This window comes from Danio rerio, chromosome 7 (assembly GCF_049306965.1).
Source record: "Danio rerio strain Tuebingen ecotype United States chromosome 7, GRCz12tu, whole genome shotgun sequence".
Taxonomy (NCBI): domain Eukaryota; kingdom Metazoa; phylum Chordata; class Actinopteri; order Cypriniformes; family Danionidae; genus Danio; species Danio rerio.
Genome location: NC_133182.1, coordinates 31,796,144 through 31,808,147, shown reverse-complemented (window position 1 = coordinate 31,808,147; position 12,004 = coordinate 31,796,144). Strand labels below are relative to the sequence as shown.

The 12,004-nt window shown below is 36.7% G+C and overlaps 1 protein-coding gene and 1 long non-coding RNA gene across 2 annotated transcripts in view; one reads left to right on the top strand and one right to left on the bottom strand.

Annotated features, from left to right (window-relative positions):
* The first annotated feature begins 1,733 nt into the window (after positions 1-1,733).
* The window catches only part of igdcc4 (immunoglobulin superfamily, DCC subclass, member 4), a 129,320-nt gene continuing 119,049 nt past the window's right edge, over positions 1,734-12,004 (top strand). Inside the window, exon 1 of the mRNA XM_002662840.7 lies at positions 1,734-2,053. Within this exon, the coding sequence (XP_002662886.3) occupies positions 1,987-2,053 (67 nt within the window). The 5' untranslated portion in view covers positions 1,734-1,986. The remainder of the gene's footprint in view (positions 2,054-12,004) is intronic.
* Positions 7,037-10,296, bottom strand: LOC137496176 (uncharacterized). Its single transcript, XR_011016304.2, has 3 exons — positions 10,199-10,296; positions 8,280-8,327; positions 7,037-7,424 (listed from the first exon to the last, which is right to left on the bottom strand). It is a non-coding gene; the product is annotated as an uncharacterized lncRNA (long non-coding RNA).

Below are 12,004 nucleotides of genomic sequence, written 5' to 3'. Positions count from 1 at the left end.
TTGGCATGCTGTCTCGCGAAATAGCCCTGAGCTCAGAATATCCTTGAGCCCGGGGCTTCCTCCCGTTTGAAGGATGATAGGGGCGTTTGAGCTCATGTAGGTCTCGAGAACTCCCCTGCTTGTGAATGTGTTAGGAATAGCTAAGAGATATAGCTGTCTTATGAAGCCATTTTGGATCAGTCAATTTACTTATATTGTATGTCTTTGGACAATGAGAGGAAACCAGGGAACCCAGGGAAAACCCACGAGAGAACAGGGAGAACATGCAAACTCCACACAGAAACGCCAACTGGCCCGGTAATGGCTCAAACCAGTGGCGTTCTTGCTGTGAGGCAACAGTGCTTACCACTGGGCCGCCGTGGAGAAGGAGAAGGGTGAGGAGTAGGGGTGGAAGGGGGATTCTTCAAGACGAAGATGACTGAAGTGAAAAACTGGTTTAGTGAGTTAGGAATCATCAGATTGGCACAATATGTGAAGCTGATACGGGACCAGTCGTGATCAATCATAAGCACATGATCCTCTCAAAATAATTTTTTTAAATGAACCGCAATTTTTGGGTCTTGTAGTCTGGTATTGTAGTAAATATTGCCATTGATTGGTTTCTGCTGGTGTAGAACCTTTTTCCATGGATCCCTAACAAATGCAGAATGTTTGTCAATAGTTTGTGGATTCAAGTTTGAAAACTTTTGCTTCTGTGGAGCTTAATAGTTCTTTTAAAAGTAATAATATTGACCTTGCAACTTTCAGTGATCATTTCATTTTCTTTGATACTGCAAATAGCTTTTTTCCACTATAAAGAAACCAAACTATGTTTATTGGGTTCCATAGATGGATAGATGGATGGATGGATGGATAGATAGATATGGGTGCAACACATACAGAAATGTGATCATATCATGCATGGACAGTCCAACAAAACATCAACATTTAGAAAGTCTGCACATAATTCACAGCCCATTTATCTGAGAAAGAGTGTGTGGAAGTACACGGTCAGATATATATGAGTTGTTTACTCCGGTGCTGTCCCCTGCGGCTCTGGTTGAGCTGACCCTAGTTAGCTGTTTGTGTTCAGAGACAGTGAGGGTCTCGTGCACATGGCTGTGTCAGTGGCCAGGGACAGGGATCCTCAGCCTGTAGGAGCGCATGACACTGAGGCACATGTGATCTCTCGCCCCCTCAGACATGAGGAGACAAGAATCCTCTCTCAGCTCATTTGAAGGTCATGGCATAGAGGGGTCCTGCCACCCGTGTGTGTGTGTGTGTGTGTGTGTGTGTGTGTGTGTGTGTGTGTGTGTGTGTGCGTGTGTGTGTGTGTGTGTTTTTGTGTGTGTGTGTGTGTCTTTGGCTTCTATGAAAAAGTGAATGTTATTTATGTTATTACAATGTAACATAGCATTTTGTGTACCTCATGGACCTTTAAAATATGTAAACATATAAATGTAGGGATTTATTTGTAATATGGGTGAGCTATAGTAACATTTCAGCTATTCAAATTAAGGAGCGAAATGTGAAGCTGTAAATTAGTCAGTGTGTTTTGATTTAACATTGTGTCGTGAATTTGGCGCAGCGCGTTCGCAGGTTACAGGAAACTAGCGTGGAGCCGTGTACACGGAAAAGGGGGTGTGTGAGGATACTGGCAGCGTTTCATGCAGCTCCAGTGGACACCAAAGCGGGACTCGCTGGTGTGTGCGTGCGTGTGTGTGTGTAAAGAGAGCTAACACACACACTCTCACACACTTAACATTTGGACACAACATGGCGATGAGGCGCCGAGAGACACGACGACTCTTCCCCGACTAACACGACCACGTTATGTTCATAGGTTGGGGAAGCGCGCGACAAGGAAATAATTACGTGAAATTACGCGCAACTAATTAAACCTGAAGAGATCTTTCCCCCTCCGAATTCCATTATATGCATGTAGCTGTAGCGGTCATATAAAGCACGCACTGCTTTACCCCCGCTGCTGGAAATCAAACGCTGTACATGGCGGTGGAGAATATCTGGTTCTTCTGTCTACTTTCTCTGGGTTACTGTGGATTATCCGTGCAAGGTAATACAAGCTAAATCTAACAGCCAGTGCTATGCCTTTTTAAGTTGTGTTTGTGTCTGGTCGCTCGTGTCTGTATTTCTTTGTATCTGTCAGGATAAGCGAGTAGAGGGGCTGGAGAGAGAAATCGTGCACCTTGCTTGTTGCAGCGTTGTGGAGCTCTTTTACTTTTTCACGTTTTCTTGCAAACAGGCTGCTATTTAAGCTAAAGTGCGGGATTTATTTTTTGGACTCAACTTTTTTGTCACATCTGAACCTCACTTTTGCAAGCAATATTATGCGCGCACGGGTTGGTTAATTTGACGTAAAAATGATCAAACAATATTAGAGCAAATGGATTAGAGACAAAATAAAAGAAGGCAGTGTTTGCTCTGAGGGGCGTATATTGAGTAGGGGGTGAATTTATAGGTTCATCAGGATTTGTACCAAAGTAACCTTTGCCTTTAGCAAATCACCTTTAAAGTCCACTGTTTCTAGTCTCATATGTTGACACTTTGTAGCCCTTAGTGGACTTCAAAGTGGGGTTAGGGCATATTAAAAAGTCATATTGATAGTTACAATTTTATATATTACCAAAACTAAACATATTACCTCATATATTTAGTTCCCTCATTATATTATTTATAGCCAATTAAAAGTTTATTTGGTTACAATTTAATGACACTGAAAATAAGATTTAAAAGTAGATATTAATTATCTACTTTTTAACAGATTATTAATCTAAAATCTAATGCACATAGAGTTTATATACGGTTAATTATAGTAGAGTAAAAGCAAGGCAAGCTTAAACAAACGAAGCAGATTAGGTTTTTTATTTGTTAAACGACCAAAGTGCTTTGACAGTAGATGTGACGGAGGTCAGGTGGAAGAGAGATATGTTACGAGTTGCTTGAGACTTTATTCAAAAAGAACATGTATATAGTTTACCTCATATTATAGTCGGCTTTAAAATATTGACCAGAATTTTCTTAAGAATGCCAATGGCTACATGAAAATCAATAGCTTTGTGGTAGCTACTTTCGTCGGCCACTAGGGGCATTGGCCCGAAATACCCCCCGAAATTGACCCCCCTGAGAGGCATTGTGTGATTCGGACACTTTTAATAATAAGACTTAAATTGATTGAACAAGTCAGTTTGTTAACTCTTGCATAATTTGACTTGTAAATCAAATATTGATATAATTTAGTATTTAAAACATGGCTTTGATACCAATACTTTTAAGGTCATCTTGTGGCATATATTTATCGGACAGTATGGCAGTGAGATTAAAGGCAGCAGAAATGTTGATGTGGCTCGTGAAGGCTGAGCGCTGTTCAGTGCAGGAGCCTCAGGCAGGAATCAGCCACTCGCATTCAGTCACAGGCGCTGGAGGAAAAAAAGGGGTGGGGAGTGGTCAGGGCGACTTATCCAAAGACTATACACCTTATTTACATAACAAAGAAGAGCACTGAAACACATGGGCACCTCCTGGCACCCAGAGATGCCCTTCGTCTCACCGATGTCCGCTGGGAAGAATAAACGGCAACCACTGCGGTCAAAACACAGTGTCATCTTTGAGCTCCGTTAACGATTTTAGTGCCAGTGCAGATTATTTACAGCGGGGCGGAACCTACAGTGATCAATTGCATTCAAACTCCGTGCTCGGACTGCTAGGGTGCTCTGTTTCCCTGCCTTTTTATTAACGTTTTATTATATTATTAGTGTCTTTTGTATACATTTTAATTATAATTAGACATTTTAAAATACAACTTCGGGTTCTTATCCAAAGTTGTTGTTTTTTTGATAGATGATTTGTCATTCATCTTTAGTTAGCAGCTCACTATATTATCTTCATACAGCATGGTGATTGTCCTATATTTGTCACTATTAAGATAAATGCTTGTGCCCTGCTGATTTGCATGCTAGACCTGTAGATTATGCTTGGCTGGTTCATGAAGTAACTATCTGTTCTCTCTGATAGCTACTGGGGTTGTTTTTGTGGTCATTTGGTAATATATAAGAGCAATAATATAATTATAATAACACAGGGGAAACCTCTGTTTTTTCTATTCTGTGGTAAATATGATTATCAAGGCTCTTAAAGAGAAAATGTCCTTCAATAGATTGCTATTAAACTATTAAATATTTGCGCTAATGTATTGCTGTCTCTTTTGGTATGTGCTGGATGAAAAAAATAGACAGAAAAAAATTAAGATCTAATATTGCTCACATACCTTTCGTTGCCCTTAGTCAATGGCTACTTAGGTTTTTTAACGGTGAAAGCTCCCATTACTAGTCATAAACAAACCGTAATGCTTGTCATATTAAATATTATTCATCCCTAGGTCGGTAGTGGGCTCAGTGATGGGTGACTGTGTTTGGTAAGAGTGCCTGGCAAAAAAAAAAAAATTAATAATAAATGAAAAATATCTCCAACTTATCACACAGAGGGATATTTTTGGTCCTTCTTTTCTTACACTCATGTTTTTCTGACTCTTTATGACCTTTTTAGGATATTATAAAAGTTGATATTCAGACATTTTGTTTACTTTAGACTTCCATTTTATGGACAAATCAAATAATTTTTCAAGTATTTTGTGTTCCACATAAGACAGAAAGTTACACAGTTTCGGAGGCTCAGACAGAGTTCAACATTTTGAAGGAACTATTTCATTACACTAAGCCACATAACTAAAACCCCAGAATAGTTCATGAAGAGGGAAATTTCAATAGAATTTGAAGTCAGGTTCAAGTCAATGGAAAAGCCAAAAAGTTACAGACATTTCAGATCTTCTGAAAGTTCTAAATCTTCTTTTATGGTGTTAAATAGGGCAGCATGGTGGCTCAGTGGTTAGCACTGTTGCCTCCAGCAAGATGGTCGCTGGTTTGAGTTCGGGCTGGGCCAGTTGGCGTGTGGAGTTTGCATGGTCTCCCGTTGTTCGCGTGGGTTTCCTTTTTGTGCTGTGGTTTATCTGAATTGGATAAACAAAATTGGCTGTATTGTATGTGTGTAAATGTGAGAATAAATGTGTGTTTCCCAGTACTGGGTTGCAGCTAGAAGGGTTTCTGCTGCATAAAACATATGCTGGAATACCTGGCAGTAGGCATGTGATGATAACCGGTTTCAAGGTATACCGTAGTTTGGAAAAGTCAGGGTTTTAAAACTGCTAAATGTTTCTGTTACACCATTAGTACGGTATATTTTCTTACATGTTACAGTGTGTCCAGCAGAAAATATATCCAAATATGTCTTTTTCAAATAGTAAAGAAATCAGTGTTTTGAAACTAAAGACAGCAGAAGTCAATGATTCATTTCAATTATTCAGCCCGACATGTTTACTGCTCCAAAATATTTTAATTGTTTCTCAAAATACAATTTATTGTGTTCAAAGGGGAATTATTTTTTCAAGTGACTTTTTAAAATTAACTTTTTTTAGAGCAGTAACCATTATATTGAAACCGTAATTATATTATCCAAGGTTATTATACCGTCAGAATATTATACTGCTTCATAGTTCATTTTGCTGTGGTAACCCCTGACAAATAAGGCACTAAGCTGAAAGAAAATAAGTGAATGAATATGACTAAACTACTAACTGCTAGTTATAATCTTCAGGGTTTAACTGAAAGTTATTGTTGTAGCGTTAGCGTCAGCTTCCCATAGACCACTGGTTAAATGTCTTGTGCATGAAGGCACAAAAATATATAACGCTTTCGGAGTCAGCTGTTGTGGCGTCAATCCCCCTAATAAATAAAGAAAGCCATCGTCTTTACACTTGTGCCGCTGAGCGCTCATCATGATAGACTTACCATGAAACTATAAGAAGTATGTGGAGTTCTGGGCACAGACTCTTGTTGAATGTACACCACATTCTTGAGTTAATGATTTATTGGTAGTCTGCAGGTATATAATTTCTAGACTGTCAGCTTTATATGTTCACAACCTTAATCATGACGCTGAACAAAAAGAAATGTGATTGGTTTCATTTGTGAGCATGGCCCCTCGGGTGGTCTTTGGCCATGTGAAAGCAGCAATGGACTCTAGACCTGTCCTTAGTCTGAAGGTCTGCTTACACGAGATTATAGTTGTTGTTGGAAATGAAAATCAGCTGAAATGCTGACTCGAGCACCTGTGGTTTATGATAACAAAAGACATCAGAGATGTTTTGGGACTTCCATTATGGACAGGCGGTGATGTGGAGGAGTGCAATATTTTGACAGGTGTCACCGCAAGAGATGCTCTAAGCAAATACATTAATAGGAGAAGGGATGAGTGGTGGAGCAAATACACCTTTTGTTAGAGTTAAAATTTATTTATTTATTTTTTGTGAAACCCATGAATAAAGCATCCTTGTTTTCTTACTGCTACTGTTTCATTCTGTCCAGTAAGATATGCACCCAAGGCTTTCCTGGGGTTGTGTGTCTGGTTTACTGAGAGGAAGAGCGATGGATATGGAGAGATGTTTATGTGTGTTTTTAAGTAATGCAAAATAATCATTAGGGTGATTTTTAGGGAGATCTATGGACCCTATCATACACCCCACACTGTAAAAAATGTTACTTAGATCTAACTTATAAAAAGTGAGGCAAGTGGTTGCATCGGACGTTTTAGGTTGATTCAACTTCCAGCCTTTTTTAAGTATTTTAAACACTAAAACATTGCTTAAAACAAATGCAATAAAATTAAGTTGAGCCAAATAATATTTCTAAAATTACTCAAATCAGATAAACTTACTTTTTTTGTTAAATTTAACTTACTTATACATTGCTATATGTTGACTGTACTCATTTTAATTAAGTATTATGAACTTAATGATCTAAATAAAATTAACCATGCATATGTCATTTAAAACGAATTTAATTGACTTCTGGCTGTAACCTCAGAAAATAAATCGGCAATTCTATATTGTAAGCACAATATACACTAGTAAACACAGATAAACAGACTTTCCTGTCAATAACAATTAAATAAGAATGGGAAGATGGATTAAAGACCATAACATGTATTCAATATCAATCAATGTTCCTTTTAATAGTGACTACAAAATAGGCCATTAATGTGGCTACACATACACAATACATAAATAAAAACATTAATAATACCAGATCCTATTGAGAAATCATCCAAGGCAACTCAGTGAGGAGATTTGCATATTTTGATGAAGATTTTGGATGCATAATGTCCAGTCCCACAAAGAGTCTCTAATACATCTTAAATGTATACAGTTTTGATGGATACTTGAAGTCGAGGACATCGGTAAGTCCAAACAGGAGCCATCATGCATTTGACAGGTTTGGCAAACCTCTGACAGTCCTATGATAATCCAAACTGTGTTGGGCTGATGGCAAATTTTTCCCGTGGGCAGCCGCATGCACCTCTGATTCCTCACAACTCTATTGGTAGAGACAAAAAGAAACAGGAGTTCAGGTGGTTGCTACCAAACAACATTAAATAGCTAAATACTAAATAGAAAATAACTACAAGTGAAGTTACAAAAGTCCAGTGAGAATGATGCATGGATGAAACACCTTAGTTTATCAGTTAAAAATTACCTTAGTTAAAATTACCTAACTTTTATTTAAAAAATAAAAAAAGGTTATAGAGGTTGTGTAATTACATTATTCCAGGTGTTTTTAGTTATCAAATTTTAAAGAAAACTGTGATTTTACTCAGTGTAACAGTGCATGTCATTGTGGTTTCCTGTCAATCACAGAATTGTTAAAATTTAGGTATTACATTTTTTTGTTTATTTTGGCAACTTATAAAGCATAAGAATGTGTATTTAATTTAGATATTAAAACTGTTTGAAAACGGCTATAAGAAAATTATAGAATACAAATTCTATAATTTAATTGTCATCTTCATTTTGCACCAAACTTTGCACGTCATAATACAAATTTTATTAAATAAATAAATAAATACATTGCCATTTTACACATTACATTAAGGTTTACATTAAATTTTTGCTAAAGCTACATTTAATTGACTTTTTCTTCAAATTTAATGTCACTGGCAAATGACAGTTCAGTGATTCAGTGTTATCAGTTAGCTTTATTGAAAACCTGACAGATAATAAGAAACTGCATTAGGATATTTTTATACTGTTTTTACTGTTGCACACATAAAAAAAATCTTCAGATATCAAATGTAAGTTAATTCTATGGAGCCCACTATTGTTTGCAATTTTACCAATGTTTTACTTACCTGCAAATAATTATAGCTGTAATTGTATCTAATGTTTTTCTTACCTGGATGTGAAGTTTGAAGATCCACAGGTAACAAAATCACTTTGGTATCTAAAGACCAAGAACATGCATTTTAGAATGAGGTGCATACAATTTAAATGGTTCTGTAAACATCAGTAGTAAATGTAATTTAAGTTAAAATAAATTGTAAATCTGTAATTTATTCACTATGCAGCATTAAAAAACTTATGGACTAAATCTCTAAAACACAAACTTTAAGTTATACTTTCTCTTACGTTAAACACAAACTACTTAACTGTTGCATACGTTTCTGCATTTAATATCCATCCTTAATGTGCTGCTATAACTTAGGTGAGCTAACTTTAGCTAAGTTAGCGCTAACAAACTGAACCCCCACACCCCGACCGCCCACCAGTGACCTTGTTAATCGGTTCTGTACGGAACCCCGGAAGGGACGTAGTGGAGGAGAAAAAAAATGGGTGGGTGAAAAAAAAAATAATGGGTGAAAAAAAAAAATGGGTGGGAGGAAAATATATATTTCTAAGTTTTTTGCGTTCTCTCGCAAAGTTTTGCGTTCCCTCGCAAAGATGTTTTGCGTTATCTCGCAAAGATGTTTTGCGTTATCTCGCAAAGATGTTTTGCGTTATCTCGCAAAGATGTTTTGCGTTATCTCGCAAAGATGTTTTGCGTTCCCTCGCAAAGATGTTTTGCGTTCCCTCGCAAAGATGTTTTGCGTTATCTCGCAAAGATGTTTTGCGTTCCCTCGCAAAGATGTTTTGCGTTATCTCGCAAAACTGTTTCTCCACAAACACTTCCTGTTCACTGCACTCACGTAAACCCTCCCGTTTTTGCCGAAATTCTCCCGTATTTTACCATTCTACCCCACTTTCTTTACATTACTGTGCGTATGCTACCTATTAACCAGTGAATGCATGTATAAGCGCTGACTGACAGACGCGCTTCGTACAATAAACTGATCCCAGATCAGCGTCTGTACACGCCATTTACAGAGGAGCGGGTGCATGTTTAAACAGACAAATACACTGAATAATATGAAGTTTCTAAAGTAATAGACTGCTTTCATTATAAATCTGTGCATTCTTACAGAGACACCTCTGTTATCAAACTAAACAAAACATGAGATTCATTTGCTGCGCACTTGTTTGATAACAGAAGTGTCCCTTTAAATGGCGCGTACAGACGCTGATCTGGGATCAGTTTATTGTATGGAGCGCGTCTGTCAGTCAGCGCTTAAACATGCATTCACTGGTTCAGAGGTTGCAAAGTGAAAGGCGACAATCAGCGCACAGTAATGTAAAGAAAGTGGGATAGAATGGTAAAATATGGGATAATTTCAGCAAAAACGGGAGGGTTACGTGAGTGCAGTGAACAGGAAGTGTTTGTGGAGAAACAGTTTTGCGAGATAACGCAAAACATCTTTGCGAGGGAACACAAAACATCTTTGCGAGATAACGCAAAACATCTTTGCGAGGGAACGCAAAACATCTTTGCGAGATAACGCAAAACATCTTTGCGAGATAACGCAAAACATCTTTGCGAGGGAACGCAAAACTTTGCGAGAGAACGCAAAAAACTTAGAAATATATATTTTCCTCCCACCCATTTTTTTTCTTTCACCCATTTTTTTTTTTTTTACCCACCCATTTTTTTTCTCCTCCACTACGTCCCTTCCGGGGTTCCGTAGTTCTGCAACGTTAGTTTTACCTACTAAGTGTTTTAAAACTACTTTCACTATTTTTCTCAATAATATCACTTTTAATCGTTAGTATAAACTAGCGTTGGTTAGCGTTAGCCAACTTAGCTTTCCATGTGAAAGCAGTCTAACTGTTAACATACCTGAGGCTACAGTACAATTTACAAAGCTAAAACCTCACCTGCCTAGCGAAGACAGCAGTTTTGCATGACTTTACAATTATCATTCGGCTAAATTTGCAACTTACCGTGTTAATCAGATCCGCTGCTGGGAGCAGTTAATGTCGACCATTGCAGAAGCTGCGTCTGCCTGCTAAATCCCGGGCAATGAAAAAGGAGTCACGCCAAACTATTAAAATCACGTTTTATGAACACCTGCCCACATCGACAGCTGCTCTAATAAATTGTCTGTGTCAACTCACTTTTATAACATTTATTCTACACAATAACCACGTACAAAAATCTACTCAAATAAATTGCATTAGTTTTATTTAAAATATACAGTTATATAAAAACTGATATATTTTAAGTAAAGAGGAAGCAAATTTTATTTTTTTGGTATAAAACAAATAAAATTAACTAGATTGCAATTATTTAAAGTAGATAGAACCAACTTTGTGAGTGTAGCACTTTTTACAGTGCACACAGTAAGGCGCAAAACGTGTTTGGTGCGATTTGTTGCTATTTTCAGATCAGCACAATCATTATTTTCATGTTTTGCACCACTGTGTTTAAATAGTATATCCATTTGCACTACTTTGTGGACTCATGGGCGTGCTGGTTTAAAATAGAGGTGTGTTTGGCGCGTTGATATTTTGAAGAACTAAAATAGACCCTGCCATTGACCATCTAAAAGCAGGTCTACAGCAAAACACAAATATCTTTACATATCAAAAAAAAAAAAAAGTTTTGTAATTAAAATATTACAAAACCCCTGCCTCCATGCCTAATCCCGGGTTTTTTTTTCAGTTTGTTTATAAGAATAGATTTGTCCACCTGTCGGGTTTTAGGGACTTATGCATCACCTTATAGGGCGTAAGAATAGGGCGTGTGTTTGGATATACGTGTATAAATTTTTTATTTTTTTTTCACCACACTTCATTATTATTGTTTACTTATTAATTAACAGTTTTGAAACAAATATTTGTGCTTAACAAACAAAATTAAATGTGTAGGCCAATGGATGTCTTTAGTGGGGTGCTAACATCCCTGTTTCCTTATTCACTAATGTAACGGAGTAAAGTGAAGAATAAAATAAAGTGAAGAGAAAGTAAAGAGGCCGGTTGAAGTAGGCTTGATCTTTATCTTCGAACAGATGCTCTGTTTAGCCGTTTTCTTGCCAGTAAAGCATGCAGCTTTTCCCCTTACAAAGTCCACCATGTAAATGGCAAATGCCCCATGGCATGATGCAATTGACTTTTAAATGGAATGGGAGATGAGACTCTGACAGGGTATCCGCAAGGTCTTAAAGTATTAAAATATCTTAAATCTCAAAAGCTAAATTTTAGGCCTTAAAAAGTCTTAAATCTACTGAAATGTTGTATTGTAGGGCTTAAATCTTTTTATAACAGGTGTTAACAACAACCCATCCCAATAAAACGTTAAACTTTTTATTTAAATATAGCATTTAATTACTATTCTTGCAGTAACATCTGCTTAAATGTACTCCATTTATTTAGTGCTGAGGATACTTATGTGACCTATATTTTGTTATATTAAATTATTATTATTGTTGACTGAAGTAAATGACAGGTATGATTTGTTCTATTTTGGTATGGGATATAGGAATTGTAAATGGATAGATTTTAACTTTAATTAAAAAAATATTCAAACAAAATTATTATTGTATTATTAAATGTATAAATTTGTAATAATTTTTAAGGTCATGTGAAAATATTTTCTAACTGGAATATTTGAAAAAAATTATTAGCATGTAGCCCTGAATAAGTCTAAAATTTAATTCATAACGGTCTTAAAAATGTCTTAAAGTTTTAAATTTAACTTGGTGAAACATACAAAAACTATGCTCTGATTGGCTTAATGCAAATTATGCT